The 25,084-nt window shown below is 44.3% G+C and overlaps 1 protein-coding gene across 1 annotated transcript in view; it reads left to right on the forward strand.

Annotated features, from left to right (window-relative positions):
- Nucleotides 1-25,084, forward strand: part of SCRIB (scribble planar cell polarity protein) — a 630,584-nt gene that overhangs the window by 488,563 nt on the left and 116,937 nt on the right. Inside the window, 8 exon segments of the mRNA XM_030220397.1 lie at nucleotides 522-632; nucleotides 4,703-4,879; nucleotides 5,754-5,870; nucleotides 7,500-7,688; nucleotides 7,888-8,007; nucleotides 8,343-8,399; nucleotides 15,330-15,386; nucleotides 17,190-17,270. Coding sequence (XP_030076257.1) covers nucleotides 522-632; nucleotides 4,703-4,879; nucleotides 5,754-5,870; nucleotides 7,500-7,688; nucleotides 7,888-8,007; nucleotides 8,343-8,399; nucleotides 15,330-15,386; nucleotides 17,190-17,270 — 909 coding nt within the window.

A 25,084-nucleotide genomic window follows, 5' to 3' on the forward strand; every position in this document is an offset into this window, starting at 1 on the left:
AAGAGCAGTGCCTTTTTACTTCATTGTTTCTTGGGCACCCCCATGGCTATGGAGAGTGGGTACACCAAACCTTTGACTCTGACTCCTCTGTTTGTACTGTCTTACTCAGACTCCTACTGATAAGCTTTTGTTCTGGATCTAAAGTACTGGGAAATATAACTTTAGATCCAAGATGAAAGATATGTATGTACAAGTATAAAATGATAAATTTACCATATATTATAATACTTTTTTATTTTGAAACTAGAGTCAGAGTTGGTACATTTTTCCCGACTCTGACTCCAACTTAATAGACCTGGTCACCCCAATCTGTGGAGTCCCCTGACACTCAGACCTCCATTTGTTGGTAGAGTGACCACCATGCCACTGTGTGAAAGTTCACAAACACTCATTTTGATAGGGTTAATGAAATTTTTGTCTGTGGGTTATGGGCGTTGGAGCCTCCCCCCAATCAGGATGATCATCTTACTGTTCCTTCAGAACCGCTCACACTCAGCATGATGATCTTCTTCCCTTCTCAGGAGGTGTGCCTAGTGAAAGCCGGTGGTCCTCTTGGACTAAGCATCGTAGGGGGCAGTGACCACTCCAGCCACCCATTTGGAATCCATGAACCTGGAGTCTTCATTTCCAAGGTAAAGCAGGATAGCAGGAAAGGCTATGTGTTTCACATTCTCAAATGGAAGTGGCCAACTTTTTGCTTGATACGCTAGGGATGCCTCTTTCCTTAGTCCACTAAGACTGCTATATTTGCTTTGTCATTCTCCAAAGAATTCCTTCAGTAGGATGTTTTGTGTATTTTAATTAAATGTTCCTTCTAAAACAGCATTTGTAAATCAATGACTCCAAAGATGGAAACTGTGCTGGATTAGCAGCCTCTGACTTCTATAACACAATGTATTTATTTATTTATTTATTTGTTACATTTGTATCCCACATTTTCCCACCTATTTGTAGGCTCAGTGTGGCTTACATAATTCCGGTGCATCACTTGCAGACTCCAGTGTAGACAGATACAAGGTGATGTTGTGGTTATTAAGTAGTCCGATAGAGTTAATGTGGCGCAACTACATTGGGATCATGCAACGGAAGATTTGTGTCCAGTCTGTACTGTGATTTAGTTACGTTCTGTTGCACAGATCGGGCATTTATGTTGTATCGGTGGGGTATGCCTTTTTGAACAGGTGAGTTTTTAGGTTTTTCCGAAGGTTTAGGTGGTCATTTGTATTTTTCAAGGCTTTTGGTAATGTGTTCCACAGTTGTGTGCTAATGTAGGAAAAACTGGACGCATATGTTGATTTGTATTTGAGTCCTTTACATCTTGGGAAGTGAAGATTTAGGTATGTTCTTGCTGATTCGGATGTGTTTCTTGTTGGTAGGTCGATCATATATCCTGGAGCTAGACCGTGGATTATTTTATGAACCAGTGAGCAGATTTTGAAAGCAATTCGTTCTTTGATTGGAAGCCAGTGTAGTTTTTCGCGGAGGGGTATTGATGTACTCTCTCCTTAAAAAAAAAAAAGTTCTTGGAAGTTTCTAGAAGTTTCTAGAGATGGGCTGAAACCTCTTGACCCTCACTGGGTATTCTCTTGATGGTAGAGGTTATTGCATAACAATCTGAAAACTCAATAGTAAGGACTCCAGGTTTGGGTTGAAGTGCATTGAGTGAGAAGTTCTTGTGATTGAGAATGGGTACATGTGCCCCATGGGGTCCAGCCAAAGACCCATAATATTAAAAGTATATGTGTACCTTGCTGAACAGGGGGAACCTGAGTGGCAGTGGGCTCAAGTGCATTAAGTCAGATTGATAATCTGTACTAGGGAAATACACTAGTGTCTGCACAGGGTTCCAGCTGGAGGTCCCTTCCCGATAAACAGTCTTGCTATCCAAAGTAGTTCTAAATTGGTCTATTTTATTTGACCCCTCAGTTTAATGCAGCAAATGCAGCATACATTTTCAAAGCACTGAGGTTCACAGTTTTTGAACTTCTCAATTGTTTAAATGTTGTTCCTGTTAAGGAAACAGTATATGTGACATGTGGCTGGAGCATGTGGTGCTGTTGTTGGGAGGGAACAGGACAGGATGATGATAAAGGCATGGGGAGGGAGTTCTCTGGTTATGTGGTCACTGACATTTCAGTCCTCCTCAGGCTGAAGTGAAACAGGAAGTGCAAATACTAGGTTTTCTACTACTTTTACGATGGTTGCAGCAATGGCAGCAGTATGGCTTCCCTGGACCTGAGTGTCGTACCCCAGATGGCCACCCATTTACCCTGCCTCGTCCAGTGGCTCTGCATGTAGTACTTGTACTGCTGATACTTAGATGAGTGTTTGAAGACTCCAGGCCTTTAGCCCTTTGCCCTAGGATTACACATACCCTTAATTCTTGCAGTTATAGAGTTTGTGGTATCTTTCTTACACACAAGATAGAAGTCAGTTACAGGGTCTACATCCTTTCCAGAGCCAGGCTAGGGAGTTAGGTTCTGCATCAATGGCACATGCTGAAATCTCTACCAGCTCTTCTCGCCTCCCCCTAGAGTGTTCTGCTTCCCATGTCCCTCTTGGGATGTTCTGTTATTAAAATCTCTTGTGTGATGGTAAGACCCCAGGACTTTCTGTCCCTCATAAACACTGCTTGAATACCTTATAAGACCATAGAGTTGCCATACTGGATCAGAGCAAAGATCAATCTAAACCAGTATTCTGTTTAACAGTGACTAATCCAAATCACCAGTACTAAACAGAAACCCCATAAGTAGCAAGATTCCATGCCAGTTATCTCCTGGGATATAAACAATGGCTTTCCCCAGGAAGAGATATACATTCATGGTAGTCTTCTTTAAAGCTTCTGGATCAATCCTAACTAGAGAAGCTTTCTCTTGCTGAGTTTTGTTGGCAATGACCCTCTTCTAAGGTATTCTAATCTGATCTGGCTATTTATATTCTGCTTAACCATAGATTAGCTCAAGGTGGGTTACAATATAAAGAGATCAAAAAGTTGGGCTATAGTCCTGGAAGTACATTGTTTTCTGTATTTATATTGTTCAAAGAAAGACCATCTTGTCAAGAACTTAAGAGATACTGTTCGTATAAATAAGTTTTTAGTTTTCTGTTTCTCTAAGAGCTTGTGGAAGCTTGTTCCACAGATCAGGACATCTGCCCACAATTGATCGAAGTCTAATTGTTTTCCTGCATTGTGAATTTGAAGGAATTATTAAATGAATTTCCTGAGATGAACAAAGGGATTTAGTTGAAGAATACGGAGAGATTAAAAAAGGTATTCAGGTGTTAAAACTGTATAAAAAGTTTTAAACAAATGATAGAAGTTTGAACTCGATCCTTGCCTTTATAAGAAGAATTCTGCTATCCACACAAAAAAAAACCCAAAACAAACACTTGCTACTCATAGGTAACCTGATTTTATAGGTAAAGAACTTCACTATACCCCAGTCTGTTTCTTGCTATTAGGGTCTTCATGACTATGATTTTGTTACTGAGTCTAAACCGTTTGTTTTTCGTAGCCTTTGAGATACTTCTCCTGACTTGCCCCATGCTCTGCTCTTCACAAGTGGCTTATAGTGTTTGAGGAGGGGAAGACAGCCTGCTTTAACTGTCTGCCATCCATTCATTATTTACAGCATAGACTCTTGTTAATGTACTGTATGAAAATGTAGGGCATGGTTCCTCTCTTTCAGATGCAGGTGGAACTTCATCATCTTGTACCACCCCTGTAAAGATGCATTGGCATTCCTTCTGTGGTATAGCCTGTCTCCCCTTTGCTGTATACATCTCTGAAAAAGCTGCTATTTGTTAACTGCCTAAGACCCTTGATTTTTGTTCTTTCCAACCTAATGGAAATTGAAAAGAATGATAGAAAAGGGGTCAAGAATATCTTTCTGTCCATCTGTGTACAGGCAAAGTAGCTCTGACAGTTGAACAGAATGGAATGAAACTTGACCAGTGGGTCAAACCAAAAATGGGCCAGATTGGACCAGGGGTTCTAGAGATATAAACCCACACCCAAAAATGGCCCAGTGCTTTCTGTGGGAGAAGGTGCCAGGTTCTGTAGCAGAGAAACTTAGTGAAACAGCAGTTAGGGATTTCCTCTGTTCAAACTGTCTCTCCCTACTCTACTCTCCCACCCCTGCAAACTGCCCCACCCCAAACTGTTTCCCCAGAACACCAGGTGAGAAAACAAAAGAAGATCCAAAAACCAACCTGGCCATTTCTCAGTGGATCTTCCAAATTGCCATAGCAGTTATGCACATATGACATTTTCTGGCTAGGGCAAATCTTTACTTTTCTCACTTTACATCCACCTGCTTTGTGAATTGCTTAGCCTAAGTGATTAGTGTGGACCTTTCTTTTTGGGATCAAGGATAGTCAACAACTGGTGTTACCAACTTGATTCATATTGTTGTGGACTTTTCTAACCCCTGATGAAGATCCATCAAAACTCCAAATTGCTCGAAAGTTAATTGATAAAACTGAACACCTTATGTTTCCTAAAACTGAAATAATTTGTTCTGATAGATGATGTATGTGCTAAAAAGCAACTGACAGATTCCCTGAAATTGTATGTATTTGGTTGGGCCCAAGTGCTCTGTCCTTTGCTGTGGGTATGGTACATGGTTAATTATTGTCTTAATCCATCTTTTGCTGTAATCCATGTCAGCAGCTTTCCAGGTTCTCTGTATTCTTTCAGGTGATTCCGCGGGGAATAGCAGCTCAGAGTGGGCTACGGGTAGGGGATAGGATTCTGGAAGTGAATAGTATTGACCTGAGGCATGCCACACACCAGGAGGCAGTGACTGCCCTACTTTCCAACGCTCAGGAAATCCGAATGCTGGTCAGACGGGATCCTCCTCCGCCAGGCATGCAGGTGGGTGTCACAGGAGCCTATCTCAGGATGCATGTGTGTAACAGAAACTTGTCATATGAGTGGGTGCTCTTGATTCATCATGTGATGTGTAACATATTACAAGAAGTCAGCCTCAGAGTGGTTCCGACAGGTTCAATGAAATGTCTGTTCAATGGAAATTGAAACAGGAGTGGTTTTGTGGGAGAGGAGTGGTTCTGTTGTCCAGCTTCACAACTGTTAATTTTGTGAAGCTGGACAACAGAAAATGTTTGGAAAATGTAGGCTGGTTAGTCTGACCTTGGTGATGGGAAACTTAATGGACACACTACAGAAGGAAATCATAGTGAACCATCTAGAATCCAGCAGGTTATAGGATAGCAGGATATGTGTATAATCTGATCAATTTCTGTGATTAAGGAACCAGAGAATTGCATGGTGAATATATGCACTGTGGAACAGTCGCACATGCAAGTAATAGGTAAAGCCTGGGATAAGCAAAAAGGAGCATTAACTGTTGGGGGAATGAGGGGTAAAGTCTGGGATAAGCACAGAGGATCCTTAGCTGGTAACTTTATTGTGGCTTTTTCTGTTTGGCAGTTTTGTTATGGCCAGTCTGAGAAACTAACAGTTAAGCTGACCACCTGATTTGAATTTCTGACTGCTTGTTTGATTTTGATCTATTTTTTTTTTTTTATTTTAAATGGTGGTGTTTTGTAAATTATTTATGTTAACTTGTGATCTGCCTAGAACTTGGGATAGTGTGGAATAAATTTTTTTTTGAAATAAATAAATATTGCTGTGTGATTAGTCAATTGTGTCATGGCTCTTCATTTGCACTCTGCTCCTGTCCATAATGAAATGTGGTTGTGTTATGGCTCTCCTTGATGTCGTATAGGAGATCTGCATTGAAAAGACACCTGGAGAGAAACTGGGAATCAGCATCCGAGGTGGTGCCAAGGGGCATGCTGGAAACCCCTTTGATCCAACTGACGAGGGCATCTTTATCTCCAAGGTAAGTTGTTAAATTGCAAGGGGATGGTGAAAATTACAACAGGATCTTATGAGACTGGGAGACTGGGCATCTAAATGGCAGATGACGTTTAATGTGAGCAAGTGCAAAGTGATGCATGTGTGAAAGAGGAATCCGAATTATAACTACGTAATGCAAGGTGCCACATTAGGAGTCACCGACTGGGAAATGGATCTATGTGTCATCGTTGATGATACGTTGAAACCCTCTGCTCAGTGTGCGGCGCTGGCTAAGAAAGCAAGTAGAATGTTAGGTATTATTAGGAAAGGAATGGAAAACAAAAATGAAGACTCAAATATTGTGTTCAATTCTGGTCACCGCATCTCAAAAAAGATATAGTACAATTAGAAAAGGTACAGAGAAGGGTGACAAAAATGATATAGGGGATGGGACAACTTCCCTTTGAGGAAAGGCTGAAGAGGCTAGGCCTCTTCAGCTTGGAGAAAAGACGGCTGAGGGGAGATATGATAGAGGTCTATAAAATAATGAGTGGAGTGGAACCGGTAGATGTGAATCACTTGTTTACTCTTTCCAAAAATACTAGGACTAGGGGGCACACAATGAAGCTAGAAAATAGTAAATTTAAAACGAATCAGAGAAAATATTTCTTCACTCAATGTGTAATTAAACTCGGGAATTCGTTGCCAAAGAATGTAGTAAAAGCGGTTAGCTTAGCGGGGTTTATAAAAGGTTTGGATGGCTTCCTAAAGGTAAAGTCCATAGACCATTATTAAAATAGACTTGTGGAAAATCCACTGCTTATTTCTAGAATAAGCAGCATAAATGTATACTACTGTTTTGGGATCTTGCCAGGTATTTGACCTGGATTGGCCACTGTTGGAAACAGGATACTGGGCTTGATGGACCTTCGATCTGTCCCAGTATGACACTACTTATGTAATCTCTGGAGAGTCTGTACGGTCTACTGAAGCAGAGTTGTGTTAGCGCCAAGAGTCGTACAGTGGCATGGGGTTGTATATGCCCTTAGAAACTGAGTATCTCCCTTATTTCTCATTGACAAGATTGAAACTCTAAAAATAGTGTCACACTCTAAACCAGCCATTCATTTCCAAAACTCATGTTTGAACCAAGTCCCAAACAATAATCCTTCTGTTTTTCCTGAGTAAAATAAAAAGATCCACACAGGGGGTGTCAGGCTACAGGCTTTGTTCAGCAGGTTACTGACACTCATTGGGTACAGTGCCCCTGGCTTAGCTCAGGAAATTAGACTTACAGCCTGCCATGCCTTTCCTTAGGCTCAGTCCCGTAGCTTACAGTGTCTGAGACTCAGCCCATAAAGCTACCGAGGTATGACTAGAGTGAAAAGTGCTGAGTCAGTCCTGGTTTCCCATTCCCATTTTACAATTTTTCATATTTAGAAACTCCCTAAAGTGGTTGACACAGGAGCTGAGAACCCTAGGCCTGTCTCAGTTGTTTGTATGGTGATGAGCATAGGTCTGAAGATTCTGCTGCTACTGGACTTCAGTGATTTTTAATTGAGATTTGTTTTTGGTGTGGGCGTATGGCATAGATGTAATTTGAAGATGGTAAACCTAAGTCTTAACTGCAACACTTGTTCAAGCTGAAGTAACATGCTGTCTTGGTCTGCAGGTCAGCTCATGTGGTGCTACAGCACGAGACGGCAGACTGAAAGTTGGTATGCGCATTCTGGAAGTGAACCACCAGAGCCTGTTGGGCATGACGCACACAGAAGCTGTACAGATCCTTCGCAGCATTGGTGATTCCATGCTTGTGCTTGTCTGTGATGGCTTTGACCCCAAAGCTGCTGCTTCTATGGAGGTGAGAAATGAAAGGCTAGGAGTGGAGAAAGGTGACTGAACCTGAAGAGCAGGGCTGAAGGGGTGGGGTGGGTAATATGGAACTGAGAAGAGGTCTGAAGGGGTGGGTAATATGGAACTGAGAAGAGGTCTCAGCAAACAGAAAAATGTGAGGTTGGGTAAATATTAGAAGTTTTCTTTATTCTGTCTCCCCTTCCCAGATGTCTCCTGGCATCATTGCCAACCCTTTTGTGATGGGCTTCGGGCGGAAGAATAGCATGGAGAGCATCTCCTCTATTGACAGAGACTTGAGCCCTGAAGAAATGGAGATTATCCAGAAGGTGAGCCTGCCCCAACCCTGCCACTGTGTTGTCTTACTCTCCTTACACTCAGAAGAGTTTCTGGAGCAGATGCTGATCCTGCCCCATTTCTGCCTTTTTTTGTATGGAGAGCACCACAGATAAAATCTTCTAGCTACACTGACACTATCCTTTACCTGTGTCTGAACTCTGAGGTATTTGATGAAGAAGATGAGCAGGATAGGCATTGTGTGTCTGACCTGTCGATCCCTCTCCATGTGCAGATTTGTATGTAGGGCTAGTGTACATTACCGGGGTGTGGGTAGGAAGGGAACTGTTTGAGGTTATACAGCGATATGTGTATGTTTTGTTCTCAGGAGATGGAGATGATGAGAGAAGCCACTGAATGGGAGAGAGAAGACATGGAGAAAGTGGTATGAGACTTTATACAGTTTTTTCTACCTCGACTTAACATTTCTATAGCACTACAAGACATTTGCAGCACTGAAAACAAAGCCATAAGAGAGAATCCCTGCTCAACAGAGCTTACAGTCTATTCAAGACAGACAAACAGGACAAATAAGAGATTAGAGAGTTTTATTTATTATGGGAATGATTAAAACTCTGGAATTCGTTGCCAGAGAATGTGGTAAAGGTGGTTAGCTTAGCGGAGTTTTAAAAAGGTTTGGACGGCTTCCTAAAGAAAAAGTCCAAAGACCATTATTAAATGGACTTGGGGAAAATCTGCTATTTCTGGGATAAGCAGTATAGAATGTTTTGTACTTTTCTGGGATCTTGCCAGGTATTTGTGACCTGGATTTGCCACTGTTGGAAACAGGATCCTGGGCTTGATGGACCTTTGTCTTTCCCAGTATGGCAGTAAAACATGGGTACCAAAACACGAATAAGGGGTTAAGATTTAAAAGCAGCCTCTATAAGGTTGTCCTTTAGACTGGATTGTGGCGTGTTCCAGGGCACAGATGAGACTTTCTCCATCAGTGGAGTTCCCAAGGAGGGTTGTAGGAAGAAATAAGAGGAGAGAGAATGAGGAAGTGCAGAATCATTGTACTTGGAGGTCAGTAAGAGAAATTTGAACTGGATGCAGAAGCAAATAGGGAGCCAGTGAAGTCACTCGAGAAGAGGGGCAGAAGATAAGTTGTACAGCAGAGTTTTGAATAGATTGAAGAGGAGAGTGATGGTTCAGCGGAAGACTTGTCAAGATTAAGTTACGGTAGTACAAGCAGGAGGTGATGAGTGTGGATAAGGGTTTTGGTAGTTCAGAAAGGAAAGGATGAATTTTGATGATACAGAGAAAGAAAAGCCACTGCTTATCCATGAGTTTAAGGAGCCTGGAATCTTGCTACATTTTTGGAACTATGCCAGGTACTTATGACCTTGACAGTGGCCTCATGTTCCCTAGTAAATTACCTCCCCTGTGCCTATCCCCTCTTCTGCCATCTGCTTCTCCAGATTATTCTCTGTATGTGAATTACATTTTCCTTGTTCCTGTTTGGAGTTCTTGGTCTCCCTTAGAATGGCACTTCCCTGTTATATAGGTGTAAAATGATTTTCCTTCTGTCAGCGCTCCTCACTTTCCTCGTGCCCATCTTCATGATTGTGCTTTTCTGCAGCTGTGAGTTGTTACTCTCCAGCAGTCCTCATCTTTTCCAAAACCTATTCTCTTTCCATCTGCCTAAACGTTTGTATGCATTTTCTCCTTGTCTCCTCTCCTCCCCTCCCCACGACGCTTCCTGTAATGCTGCTTTGTGAACACACATTCCCATATGGTTTAAGACATTTCCCCGGTCCTTTAGTCAAGCATTCTCTGAAATGTTGGCCATACCATAGGAAGACACTTAACCACTGTGGCTGAACCGTTGTTTGCTGCTCTCCACTTGTTGACCCTGGACACATGCTGCCCTAGTTCTAACATCACAAGTCTGCACCCTCCCTTTACTGAAAGAGAAGTGCCAGGCTGTGGACCAGGTTCTAGGTTGAGATGGGTGTTTATGAGCAGAAGCATTGTTAATGATTGCTCTGAAGGGTTCATCCATTTAACAGTGAATCTCAGGGTCTGCTTTGGGGTTGCTTTCAATGTACCATCTTCCTGGGGTTATTCTATTGGCGTTTGTATTTCTGTTTCCAATCGATATCTGTTAATGGAAATTGCTGAACTCCTGTATATTCATTACTATATAAGAATTGCGATAAAATCCTCTATCACCAGCGCTGTGCAGATAATATTAAGTTCAGTGGTTCCAGTCTGGCAGATTGGAAGTTCTCTAATAACATTGAAAGTGGGGTATGAGCCAGCACAGCTGGAAACGGCCTACTGTGACTGAGTAGAGCTGCTTCTGTTTGCTGCCACCATGTGACTGAATGATGCTGCTGCTTCTTTGCTGCCTGGCTCAGAGATAGGAATGGGAACATCTTCCTCCAGCCCTCAGCTTGCAGGAAAGAGGAACAAGAGTTCAACTTGCCCACACAGGAAGAGTTCAGCTTGCCCACACAGGAAAGATGTAAGCCATTCTTTCTCAATCCCTGTCCCGCATGGATAGAAGAGCTGGGACTGATTTGCCAGTTTCCTGCTCTCAACCTATCAAAGAGAGGAGTTGCCACCTGTCGCTCCATTATTTAAAAAGAAGCCAGAAAAGAAAAGCTGCATGCTTCACCAACACAGAAGTGAAGAGGGCCAGAGAGGAGACAAGTCACTTTTATTTTCAAAGCACTTAGACTTACAAAGTTGCATACTAACCCATGGAACTTTGTAAGTCTTGGTGCTTTGAAAATGAGCCCCTTAGCTCAGGGGTGTATCTGCGTGGGGCCTCAGGGGCCTGGGCCCCCGCAGATTTTGCCCTGGACCCCCCTACCGCCATCAACCCTCCCCCGCTGCCGTTCTTACTTTTGCTGGCGGGGGACCCCAAACCCCCGCCAGCCGCCCCGCGGTGTTTAAAATTCATCTTCGGCCTCCGTGGCCGTGCTGCTGTGATAGGCGCTGTTGAAATCCACTTCGGAGTCTGACGTCGTTGTACGTTGTACGTGCTGCGACGTCAGACTCCGAAGTGGATTTCAACAGCGCCTATCACAGCAGCACGGCCACGGAGGCCGAAGATGAATTTTAAACACCGCGGGGCGGCTGGCGGGGGTTTGGGGTCCCCCGCCGGCTGAAGAAGAAGTTTTTACGGCAGCGGCAGGTGGAAGCAGACCTCGGCTGGCGGGGGGTTGGGGTCCCCCGCCAGCAAAAGTAAGAACGGCAGCGGGGGAGGGTTGGCTGCGGGAGGGGGGTAGAGAGAGTCATTGGTGGCGGTGGGGGCTCGGCGGTGGGGGCTCGGCGGCGGCGGCGGCGGGGGGGGGGCTAAAATGTGCCCCCTCCCTCTGGCTCTGGCCCCCCCTACCGCCGGAGTCCAGATACGCCCCTGCCTTAGCTAATCACACCTGAAAGAGAGAAGAGCTGAAGTTCGAGGTTGCTGACAATCTCAATAATGTATCTATGTGAAAATGATTTCTGTGCTTTGGTAGCTGGGATATACCATTAACACTGTAGACCAAAATAATTGGTCATAACGAACATCCTAATGATCAAAGGTAAACTCAGGGGCCATTAGTGCCATAGTAGCGCCTGCATTTGCTTGCATAGAATGTTCAAAAGCCTGGAGCACAGAAACAAACAAGCAGACAGACAAATAACACAAGTAGCATGCTAATGTAGTCAAGTTCATGTTAATGTGGTCATTTTTTATTCCTCCCCAATACTCAGAAAAGAGCGCCTGAAATAAAACTGACTTACAGCTTCAAAAAATAGTGCTAGGTTGGAGCAGGCGTTAGGCTGTTGGAAGAGAGAATTTCTCATGCTTCTCTCATGAATCTTTCTGCAAAATCTGCCAGTTTTGATTGCTTTTGGAGGAAGAACGAAGCCCATGCAAACCCTGATTGTGAGAAACAGCACACCCAAACATGAAGCACACATTGGCATCAGTTTCCTGCATCTAAATTTGTGTCCAAGCTAAAAAAAAAAAAAAAAAATTAAATTGTTATATTTAGCCCGCAGAAACAGATGCCAATGTGTGCTTCATGTTTGGGTTTTACCAGGCGTATGTTCACAGGAGCTGAGCTTACCACAGATCTCTTGTCCATGTACCAAGCACAATCCTTCCACCGAGCTCCCTAATGCTCAACACTGTGAGCGCATCTATATTTGCATCTCGTGATTGAGCATTAGGGCATTGTTCTGCACTGTTCCAACGGTATTTTTATGGTGCTATTTGGAACAGCACTGGAGTTTTGAGCATCGGGACCTAAATGAGCTACGATCTTACCTGAGAGCCATCCAGCAGTACAAAGGCAGATTATGCCCTGTTATCTACCAGGTTTTAAAATCAAGCTGTCAGGCTTTCAAGGCAGAAACTAGGTTCGTGAGCCCTTGGGCCACTGCCGTGGAGCAGCAGTGGCAGGCAAAACCAGCCCACACCAGAGACAAGGCAGAACTCTGGCAGGGACAGCTAGACTTCACCTGCACTTGACCACCCTTCCCCAGGAGTTGAACCCCTGGGTGCAGGTGGCCGGCAGGACTTACCGGACAGGGCAGGAACTGGACCCAACTAGGCTGAACAGGGTTAGGACTAAGGGTCAGAGGGGAAAGGAATAAACATGGGCAGCAAGGCAGGAAACTGGGCTAGGACTCACAGACAGACAATACTACACTAGGCAGGAAATGGGCAGGCCTAGGGGTCAGGACTGAAAGCTGCAAAGCAGCCACTAAGAAAGGAAATACAGAAAGGTAAGAGACAGAACTGAAAGCTGCCAGGCAGCCACTAAACAAGAAACACAGACAACTAGACAGAGAAATACAAACAAGAAACGACTGGGAAACAAGCAATACAGTACAAAATAAACTACACAAAGACTAGACTAGAATCAGACAAGAATCTCAGACAATAAACTGGACTAGGCAGAAGTGCACAGAGCACACCAGCATACCAGGGACCTTAGGCGATGCAAAGGCAAACACAGAAGTTTCTAGGTGATTAATAAAGCCCATCAGCACCTGAGGCTCAGCTGCAGCAATCTCAAGGCAACTACGGGTGCTGTTCAGGCACAAACAAGAAAGACAAGTCTGGCAGCCTGGAAGATCTGGACCAGACTGGGCAGAAGCATGGAACGGGTAGGGACAGCAAGACAGTCTATGGCAGCCACCGGTTCTGGTCACCAGAGGGTGAGGGGAGTACAAACCAAGAATCAGGCAGAAAGCATACTGAAGCATAGAGAGGCTCAACACACACAGGTGCAGTATAGTGGAGTAATAGAGCCATGCTGGAAGCAGCCAGCACACAGAGGCAGAGCTAACTCATGCAACACACACAGGTGCAGCATAGTGGAATAATTAAAGCCATGCTGGAAGCAGCCAGCACACAGAGACAGAACTAACTCAGAAAGGACAGACAGAAGCCAACTCAGAAGCTGACCCCCAGAAATAAAGTAAGCCTGAGAGGGGTCACGACCACAGACGTGACACAAGCTAGCAGCCAGGTCTGTCTGACAGGCTGCAAGTTCTCTAATAGCTGGAAATTCTAGTGGAACTACAGGTACTAACATAGTCCAGGTCTGTCTGGCAAGCTGCAAGTTCTCTAGTAACTGGAAGTTCCAGTGGAATTGTACCCACCACCGAGGCATTATCTTGCCTTCTTCCCTTTTCTTCCTCCCTTCCCTCTTTCTAGAAATTCTGGTATTATATAGCTTCAAAAGGTGTGTTTGAGCCAGAATATCCACTGGACGTATCTAACATCTTTTACATCACAAGCTTTGAAGAAAATGCAAAGTACAACTTGTACTTGGTAGTTGTCTGTGCAGACAGTTTTCTCTGCAGCTTGTTGTTAACTTTATAGCTCTCTACTGATGCATGGGCCCAGACCTTGGACACAATTTTGGTCGAATCCTGACTTATTTCAGACTGTGCAGGAGAAAAAGTACTCTAACCCCACTAACCACATTGAGGTGTTTGATGCTTTAATTTTCATAGGTTACAGTCCAAAAGTATCAATGGAGAGGAGATTCTCATGCTAACGAATGTCAGGCTGTGGTTTATACCTCGGCAAACATTTCTTATGAACCTTACGAGCCACCCTTCATTTCTAACTAAACCACTGAGCAATACTATCTGTCCCCTTCTCTTTGGAACAGTCTTGCAAATGAGATTAGACTGGAGAAATCCTATATTCACTTTCGGAAACTCTTGAAGACCTACTTCTTTATAAATTATATAGAACAGAACTTAGAATAAGAGAAATGGTTATGAATGGGTAGCTTCACTGTATATTAAATCTTAATCTGTATTGGTTTATATTATGTAGTCAATTCTGTTTGCTGTGCTTTCCTGTCATGAATGGAGTTCCATTGTCTGTTTAATTGTATACACGATGCTGTATTTCTTCTTTTTTTATAAATATAAACCGTTCTGTTTTGCAGTTGCAATAAGATACGGTATATAAATGGATATAAATAAAAAAATTCTATCATGAAACTATGATAAAAGGGCCTTCCATGTCTGCCAGTATCTGTTGGACTTTTCCATTTGACCTGTGACCTATTTGTTTTGGAAAATATTTAATCTTATGCAAAGAGTAAAAGAAAAAAGTAGTCCATCAGCTGAAAGAGTTTAATGTACAGGGATGCATTGCTAAGCGGTGTTCAGAAATGTACAGAAAAAAACAAGATTTTTCTCAACACTCTGCTGAAGAATGATAACGTTTAAAATTATAAACTTCCCTATCATCACTCAGGCCCCACACATCTTTCTCTCTCCTCTTTGTCATTTTTGCCCTGTGCTGTCTTGATGCTGCTTATTCCCTACACACTTCTTTCCTCTTCCTCTCCCTTTTCTCCTATGCCCGTCTTTCATTAGCATTATACTATGATTCTTCTACTCAATTCATTTCTTGTGCTTTTTAAAATATGCTTGCTTCCTTCCTCTTTTCTCTAGTCCATATCCTGTATCTTACTTCCCTTACTAACTTCTTTCTCTGTTTATAATCTCCATGAATCTCTTTTCTCTTCTCTTTTCCCATTCAATCCCTTTGTCTCTTTCCCAGCTTAGTTCTCTCTACTGTACCCTCTTCCCCCTGTGTATCCCTCTCTCATTCATGTCTCTCTTCGGTCCCTCCTTGTTTCTTACCATACCCTCTCTTTTTTTTTTCCACTGCTTCCCTCTGTGTTCTGTGTTTTTCTGTTTCTGCCACTTTCCTATCCATTCCCTGTCTCTCTTCTCCCTACTCACTTCTCTTTTCTTTACCCCTGTTTGCTTGTGCTGCTTTGGTGTTCCTTTGGCTGGGTGTTGCTCTGACTGTCCTACTTTCCTGCTTCCAATGAAGGAGAGGATGCGTAGGGAGCGTGAGGAGGCCACACGACTCCTTGAGGAGGCGGCAGAGGTGAGATGGGTTTGGGAATGGGTATATGCAGAGGGCAGAGCCAGGTGTCTGTTCTCCATATTCTGCAGCAAATCATTTTTGTGCTCTAAGTTTAGTTGTAGGGTAGTGCATAACTCCAGACCAGTGAAAGCAGCCAGGGCCACAAATCTCTTTAACAATACATTTCACCCACTGCATGGTGACAGTAGTACACTGTCCCAATCATCTTCATCTTTTGGCCTGGAGTTTGTGTACATAAACTGTTAACTTCTCTACTTTCTAACTGTATGATGCTGTGACTACTAGCATGAGAGAGGTTTGGGGATAGACTGAATGGGGAAGCTCAGTGTGGGTGTTGGAATGGGAACTTGATAAGGAAGAGGAATTATGCTGATCTATAACTGCAATGTGGCTGTCAGGGTGAGGAAGAGATTTGAAAAGAGCGGATGGTGGGAATGGAGCTCCTATTGCAGTGTGGATATTAGGATGGGTGCATAGAAATCCATGCTGAGCTATGTCTAGTGTGGGTGTAGGGTAGAATGGATGGGGGAATGAGTGCAGCATGGTTGTTGGGATGAGTGTGGATGGGTTAGAATGAATGAGGGGGAATGACTGTGGCGTGGGTGTTGGGATGGGGTAGAATGAATGAGGGAATGACTGTGGTGTGGTTGTTGAAATGAGGCAGGAATTGGGGTAGAATGGATGGGGGAATGGCTGCAGTGTGGGTGTTGGGATGAGGGGAGGGATTGGGGTAGAATGGATGGGGGGAATGACTGTGGTGTGAGTGTTGAGATGTGGGAGGGATTGTGGTAGAATGGATGGGGGAATGAACAGTGTGAATGTTGAGTTGAGGGAGGGGTTGGGGTAGAACGGATGGGGGAATGACTGCATTGTGGGTGTTGGGATGGGGTAGAATGAATGAGGGAATTACTACAGTGTGGTTCTTGAGATGAGGGAGGGATTGGGGTAGAACGGATAGGGGGAATGACTGGTGTGGGTGTTGGGATGAGGGAGGGATTGGGGTAGAATGGATGAATGAATGACTGTGGTGTGAGTGTTGGGGTAAAATGAATGAGGGAATGACTGCTATGGGGGTGTTGAAATGAGGGAGGGATTGGGGTAGAACAGATGGGAGAATGACTGTTGGGTGGGTGCTGGGATGAGGGAGGGATGGGAGAATGACTGTAGTGTGAGTGTTGAGATGAGGGAGGGATTGGAGTAGAATGGATGGGGGAATGACTGCGGCATGGGTGTTGGGATGGGGAGGGATAGGGATAGAATGGATGGGGGAATATGGAAGCTTTGAATGATAAGTTAACATAAGTTTCTTATGTACAGTTATCTCCTCTCTTAAAGTGATTGTGTATTTGACCCACAGTTTCTCGGTACTAAGAGTTGTTACATTTCCTTCACATTAGCTGATAGTGGTAATTAAAATCTCATGCTTTCTTTGTCTCTGCATTGTGTGAGTAGAGTCCGGAGGGTTTCTGCATTATGGCAGTAGAGACTGCAGGGTTTCTGAGGATCGTGTGTACAGAACAGTTGCTTCGTGAGTGTGTTAATATTGGGGTAGGGGTAGAAATTAGGGATGCACAGCCATTAAACTTTTTTGGGGGGGGAAAGTTTCCTATTTTGAAATGAATGTCATTAATTATGCACACTGTTTCCCCGATAGTGTATGCATGCATGCGAAAATAGTTCACCCTTTTTCCCAATAATGCACACTATCATCGGCAGAAAAAATTTGTTTAAAATGACAGCCTATTCCTATTAGAAACATGGTTTTCATATTCCTTCCTAATGTCATTATAATTTCCTTTTCAGAGTTACAACACCCAACCCCTCAAACTGGACTATAAGACCCTGGCAGCCTTACCTAGCAACAGTTTACAGAAAGTGAGCCTTGTAAGTAGTATTTTCTATCCTCCTTACTGTCTTTCTTTCCCTCTGTCAAGGAGCAGGGTGTTCTGCCTGCACTTACAAACTTCAGGTACTCTTCATATAAAGCACTACTATTTTACTGCTCTTACAAAAAAGGAAACCCCTATGCTTGTTTGTCTTTGGAGAGCAGTCTCCTGTTTGAACAGACATCACTGTACTCTAGATCTCAAATGGGTTATGGGTCCAGATTATTCAGAAAAAGGTAAGGAGAAAGCTAAAACAGATAAAGATATCACACAGCTAGCCCAACTAACCCTCCTCCTTGCTTTGGTGACCTTACAATTAGATTAGGACAATAATGTCTATACAGGACTGAGCCTTCCTTTACTTAAGACTTCAATCCTTCCAAAACACTGCAGTTAGGGTGCTTTGCAGGGCACGTAAATTTGATCATGTGATCCCAGTACTTTACCAATATCACTGGCTCCTGTTCCAAATTTGGGTTCAATACAAAGTCCTTATGCTTACCCACAAAGCCATTCATAGTAACTGCTGAACCTACATGTCTGCTATTCTTACCCAATACAAGCTGCTTGACATGTTCACTCTTCTTGTGAAGTTCATCTCTATCTCTCTCTCTCCCCTCTCTTCTGTGGATATTTTTTGACTCTACATGCAATTGTGCATTCTTCCTGGCCCCAACCTTATGGAACTTTCTCCTGTGCTGAATTTTCTTTTAAGAAGTTCAAAGCTGCTCTGAAAATCCACCTTTTTGGCCTTCAATGGTTAAGCGCAGCTCTCGCTGCTGGGTCTCTGGATTATGCTTGCTTTTATTTTTTCCTCTCTCCATTTTTCCTGCTCCTGTTGTAGGTTCAGATTTAGTACATTTGATTAATCACCCAGAGAAAAAAATCTATGAAGGTAGAGTACATACAAAAAAAAAAATTAATGTAATCAGAAAGGAGCGCCAATAAACAGGAAAAAGAAGAGAAGACACTGTCTACTTACCATGCCCCCAGACACCAGCATACAGTCCACACCAGCCAACCCTGCAAGACACACGAATAGTATCAGACAACTTAGGGTTCAACATTACAAGCTTCCCCGAAAAAATATGTTTTAAGTAATTTCTTAAAATAAGGAAGTTTCTGAGTGCAGAGACACCAGAATCTGGTTCCAAAGCCCAGGATCCATCACATTAAACAGTGAGTATAAGTCATCAAAGAGACTTGGTGAAGAGATGGTAACAGTAGCAAGTGCTGCTATGCAGGGTGAAGAGTCGGAGAAGGAATATAGAGAATCGTATATGGAGGAATTCTGGAGAGCCTACCCTGAGAATCCTATGCACTAAGAGAAGGATTTTAACTAGGATCCAAAAATTAATCGGTAACCAATTCTCAGTCTGTAAAAAGGAGGTAACATGATCATATTTCTTCCCATCTAAAAGTAAATTTGCCTCATTGTTCTACACAAGTTATACTCTCTCGTCTGTCTTTCTGTTCTAATTGATTTTTTATTCTTCCTGTCCTGTCTATTTATGGCTTTCTTTTCATTGCTAATTGTTAGACTGTAAACAGTTCTGCCATATTTTCTTATTAAAGGAGGGAGGTATAATAAGTCCCAAATAAACATAAATGTGTAGAAAACAAGACTACTTGATCCAGACCTAAATCCTTTATGACTTAAAAAACAAAATAAATCTCCCTCGTTTTCATTTCATTTTTCCCTTCCAAATGAATGTTAAAATCACCCATCATCATAAAATCATGTCTTCTCAACTGCAGCCCAGGTTTCATCCAAGTGTCCCCAAGTGCCAGACTACACTGTAGCCTTAATTTGAGGCTTGGAACCTGAGCTCCCTCAGGAGTTGCCACAGCAAAAGATTTTCCCCAAATACAACATGGAAGCAATTTTTCACCTGGTGCAGGGTCATTGCAAAAAGAATTTCAGTCTCCTCTTTTCCTGATATCACCGAGAAGGAAACCGCACACCTTCTTTCCTCCTCGAAATGCACCATCTGTTCCTCTGATCCCATCCCCACCAACTTACTAAACACCATCTCTCCTACTGTCACCCCCCCCCCCCCCCCCATCTGTCATATCCTCAACCTCTCTTTCTCCACTGCATCTGTCCCTGACACCTTCAAGCATGCTGTAGTCACACCACTCCTCAAAAAACCATCACTAGACCCTACCTGTCCTTTCAACTACCGCCCCATCTCCCTCCTACCCTTCCTGTCCAAGATACTTGACCACCTTTTTGGCCTTCAATGGTTAAGCGCAGCTCTCGCTGCTGGGTCTCTGGATTATGCTTGCTTTTATTTTTTAATCTCTCCATTTTTCCTGCTCCTGTTGTAGGTTCAGATTTAGTACATTTGATTAATCACCCAGAGAAAAAAATCTATGACGGTAGAGAAGGAGAGGGAGGAGTCGAAGATGACTCCGAGGTTGCGGGCAGATGAGATGGGGAGGATGAGGGTGTTATCGACTGAAATAGAGAGTGGAGGGAGAGGAGAAGTGGGTTTGGGTGGAAAGACAATGAGTTCGGTCTTGGCCATGTTCAGTTTCAGGTGGTGGTTGGACATCCAGGCAGCAATGTCGGATAAGCAAGCCGATACTTTGGCCTGGGTTTCCGCAGTGATGTCAGGTGTGGAGAGATAAAGCTGGGTGTCGTCAGCATAAAGATGATATTGGAAACCATGAGATGAGATCAGCGAGCCCAGGGAAGAGGTGTAGATTGAGAAAAGAAGGGGTCCAAGGACTGCCCCAATTTGATTGACTGCACTTTTTTGTCCTTTAGATTGTAAGCTCCTTCGAGCAGGGACTGTCCTCTGTGTTAAATTGTACAGCACTGCGTAACCCTGGTAGCGCTTTACAAATGTTCACAGCCGCTGCCTTGATTTTCTCTCCTCTCATGCCATCCTCGATCTGCTGCAATCCGGTTTTCGCCCTCTACACATGACAGAAACGGCACTCACTAAAGTCTGTAATGACCTGTTCATTGCAAAATCCAAAGGTCACTACTCCATCCTCATCCTCCTCGACCTATCCGTCGCTTTTGACACTGTCAATCATAATCTAATCCTTGCCGCACTATCCTCATTTGGATTCCAGGGCTCTGTCCTCTCCTGCTTCTCCTCTTATCTCTCCCACCGTACCTTCAGAGTACATTCTCATGGATCTTCCTCTACCCCTATCTTGCTCTCTGTTGGTGTTCCTCAGGGATCTGTCCTTGGACCCCTTCTTTTCTCAATCTACACCTCTTCTCTGGGCTCGCTGATCTCATCTCATGGTTTCCAATATCATCTTTATGCTGACGACACCCAGCTTTATCTCTCCACACCAGACATCACTGCGGAAACCCAGGCCAAAGTATCGGCTTGCTTATCCGACATTGCTGCCTGGATGTCCAACCACCACCTGAAACTGAACATGGCCAAGACCGAACTCATTGTCTTTCCACCCAAACCCACTTCTCCTCTCCCTCCACTCTCTATTTCAGTCGATAACACCCTCATCCTCCCCATCTCATCTGCCCGCAACCTCGGAGTCATCTTCGACTCCTCCCTCTCCTTCTCTGCGCATATCCAGCAGACAGCCAAGACCTGTCACTTCTTTCTCTATAACGTCAGCAAAATTCGCCCTTTCCTCTCTGAGCACACCACCCGTACTCTCATCTACTCTCTTATTACCTCTCGCCTTGACTACTGCAACCTACTCCTCACTGGCCTCCCACTTAACCATCTATCCCCCCTTCAATCCGTTCAGAACTCTGCTGCGCGTCTTATCTTCCGCCTAGACCGATATGCTCATATCACCTCTCTCCTCAAGTCACTTCACTGGCTTCCGATCAGGTACCGCATACAATTCAAGCTTCTCTTATTAACCTACAAATGCACTCAATCTGCAGCCCCTCATTACCTCTCTACTCTCATCTCCCCTTACACTCCTACCCGTAACCTCCGCTCACAGGACAAATCCCTCCTCTCAGTACCCTTCTCCACCACCGCCGACTCCAGGCTCCACCCTTTCTGCCTCGCCTCACCCTATGCTTGGAATAAACTCCCTGAGCCCATACGCCAAGCCCCCTCCCTGCCCATCTTCAAATCCTTGCTCAAAGCCCACCTCTTCAATGTTGCTTTCGGCACCTAACCATTATTCATCTGTTCAGGAAATCTAGACTGCCCCAATTTGATTGACTGCACTTTTTTGTCCTTTAGATTGTAAGCTCCTTCGAGCAGGGACTGTCCTCTGTGTTAAATTGTACAGCACTGCTTAACCCTGGTAGCGCTTTACAAATGTTAAGTAGTAGTAGTAGGGGGGGCAGACTCCTCTGAGTTACTCCTCAGCTCTCTTTAAAATAAAATGTTATTTATCCAAATACATACATTTAGAGCTGAAAACTAAGTAGTCACCCCTAGCTCAACTGTTTTAAACTCTCTAGCTGACTCAGGAACAGTAACAAAACCAGCTTGAAGACCACTTTTACCTCTTTTTTAAATGGGGTGGATAAACCTCGAATTCTCTACCAAACCACGCCCACCTCTCCCTCCCCTTGTCCCTCCCCTTGTCTGTTTCCCTATTTCCTCAACCCCTCCTTCCTTTTCCTCCTTTTCCTGAGGTCACTGATGAAGAAACATCACTTCTTCTCTCCTCCTCTAAACGAACTACCTGTTCCTCTGATCCCATTCCTACCCACCTTCTTAACACCATCTCTCCTACTCTCACCCCTTTTATCTGTCATATCCTCAGTCTCTCTCTTTCCACTGCGACCGTTCCTGATGCCTTCAAACATGCTGTGGTCACACCTCTCCTGAAGAAGCCTTCACTTGACCCTACCTGTCCTTCCAACTATCGACCCATCTCGCTCCTCCACTTCCTTTCCAAGTTACTTGAATGCGTGCCGTTGACCACCGCTGTCTTGACTTTCTCTCATCTCATGCTGTTCTTGACCCACTGCAATCTGGCTTTCGCCCTCTTCATTCAACTGAAACTGCACTTACTAAAGTTTCTAACGACCTGTTCCTAGTCAAATCCAAAGGTCTCTATTCTATCCTCATCCTCCTTGATCTATTCGCCGCTTTTGACACTGTTGATCACAGCCTACTCCTTGACATACTATCTTCATTTGGATTCCAGGGCTCTGTTCTTTCCTGGTTCTCCTCCTACCTCTTGCTTCACTTCTGTTCCTCTACCAATCGGTGTACCTCAAGGTTCTGTTCTCGGTCCTCTCCTGTTCTCCATCTATACTTCTTCCCTTGGCTCTCTGATATCTTCCCATGGCTTTCAATACCATCTCTATGCTGATGACTCCCAAATCTACCTCTACCCCCAAAATCTCAACCAGCATCCAGACCAGTGTCTCAGCCTGCCTATCTGACATCGCTGCCTGCATATCTCAACGACACCTGAAACTTAATATGGCCAAAACCGAGCTCCTCATCTTTCCCCCCTAAACCTACCTCTCCTCTCCCCCTTTCTTGTCACATACTCAAAATCTGGAAACTAGGTTGTGAGCCCTTGGGCCACTGCCGAGGAGCGGCAGCGGCAGGCAAAACCACCCCACACCAATGACAAAGCAGAGCTTTAATGAACAGTTAGGCTTCACCTGCACCTGGGTTCTTTTCACCAGAAGTTGAGCTTCTGGCTTTAGGTGGCCAGCAGGACTTACTGGTCAGGGCCGGGACTGGATATCAGTTAGGCAGCACAGGGACTGAGGGTCAAAAGGGGAAAGGAACATCCAGGGACAGCAGGGCAAGGAATGGGTACAATAAAGGACAGGACTGAAAGCAGAAAACAGCCACTAAAACAGGGAGCAAAATACTGACTAACAAGACACAAAACTAAAATCTGCAGAGCAGCCAGTAGAATACAAACAGACAAGGACTAAACACAGAACTCCAACTCAGAAACAAGACAAGCAAACAAACAACAATCTAATCTAACTATTCACAGACTAGCAAGAACAGACAAGAATCAAGGCAGGAATAAACTAGAAACTGGAAACAGCAGAAGTGCACCAGCACCCCAACATACCAGGGCCTTAGACGCAATGCAAATGCAAAGCAGCAAGGTTTCAGAATGGCTAATAAGCCCAGCAGCACCTGGAGCTGAGCTGCAACAATCACCAGGAAACTATGGGTGCTGTGTAGGTTCAATCCAAGCAAGTGTGGCAGCCCAGAAGATCCGGACCAGACTGGGCTGAAATCTGGAACAGGTGACGGTCCACAGCAGCCACCGGTTCTGGCCACCAGAGGGCGAGGTGAGCACAGACGTAACATTTCTCTGTTTCAGTGGATGGCAGTCTCATTCTTCCAGTCTCATCAGCCCATAACCTTGGGGGTCATCTTCGACTCCTCTCTCTCCTTCTCTGCTCACATTCAGCAGACTTCCAGAAACTGTCGTTTCTTTCTTTATAACATCAGCAAAATCTGTCCCTTCATCTCTGAGCACTCTACCAAAACCCTTTTCCACACTCTTATCACCTCCTGTCTTGATTATTGCAACCTACTACTCACCGGCCTCCTTCTTAGCCATCTCTCTCCTCTTCAATCAGTCCAAAACTCTGCTGCGTGACTCATTTTCCACCAAAGTCGCTTAGCTCACATTAGCCCTCTCCTTAAGTTACTTCACTGGCTCCCTATCCATTTCCGTATTCTATTCAAACTTCTCCTATTGACCTATAAGTGCATTCACTCTGCTGCTCCCCAGTACCTCTCCACTCTTGTCTCCCCCTACGTTCCCCCTCGAGTGCTCCGTTCTGTTGATAAATCTCTCTTGTCCGTCCCTTTCTCCTCTACTGCTAATTCCAGACTCCATTCCTTTTATCTCGCTGCACCTCACACCTGGAATGGACTTCCCGAGCCTGTACATCTAGCCCCGTATTTAGCCGTTTTCAAGTCCAAACTCAAAACCCACCTCTTTACCACTGCTTTCGACTCCTAACTCGCTTACCCTGTCCTTTGTCCTCACCTCTTTATTCCCTTACCCTTAATTGTTCTGTCTGTTTACCTGTCTTATCTAGATTGTAAGCTCTTTGAGCAGGGACTGTCTTCTGTGTATGGTGTACAGCACTGCGTATGCCTTGTAGCGCTATAGAAGTGATAAGTAGATAGATAGATAGGAGAGAGATGGCTAAGTGGGAGACCTGTGAGAAGCAAGTTTCAATAGTCTAAGCGAGAGGTGCTAAGTGTGGATAAGTGTTCTGGTATTGTGCTCAGAAAGGAAAGGGCGAATTTTGCTGATATTATAGAGAAAGAAACAACAGGTTTTAGCAGTCTGCTGAATATGTGCAGAGAAGGAGTCGAAGATGACCCCAAGGTTACAAGCTGATGAGACAGGGAGGATGAGAGTGTAATCCACAGAAATAGAGAATGGGGGAAGAGGAGAGGTTGGTTTAGAGGGAAAGATAAGAAGCTCAGTCTTGGCCATGTTTAGTTTCAGATGGCAGTGAGACATCCAGTCAGCAATGTCAGACAGGCAGGCTGATACTTTGACCTGGATTTCTGCTGAGATTTCTGGTGTGGAGACGGAGATCTGGGAGTCATCAGCGTAAAGGTGATACTGAAAACCATGGAATAAGATCAGAGTACCAAAGGAAGGAGTATAGATGGAGAAAAGAAGAGGTCCCAGGACAGATCCCTGAGGTACACCAACTGATAGTGGGATAGAAGTGGAGGAGGATCCACCAGAGTATACACTAAAAGTACGATGGGAGAGATAAAAAGAAAACCAGGAAGGAACAGAGCCCTGAAATCCAAGTGAGGACAGCGTATCATGGAGTGGAGGAACTGAAGCTGAAGACAAACAGGGCAAACACAAGCAGGATTAGAACTGAGG

The sequence above is a fragment of the Microcaecilia unicolor genome, chromosome 1 (genome assembly GCF_901765095.1).
Source record: "Microcaecilia unicolor chromosome 1, aMicUni1.1, whole genome shotgun sequence".
NCBI lineage: Eukaryota > Metazoa > Chordata > Amphibia > Gymnophiona > Siphonopidae > Microcaecilia > Microcaecilia unicolor.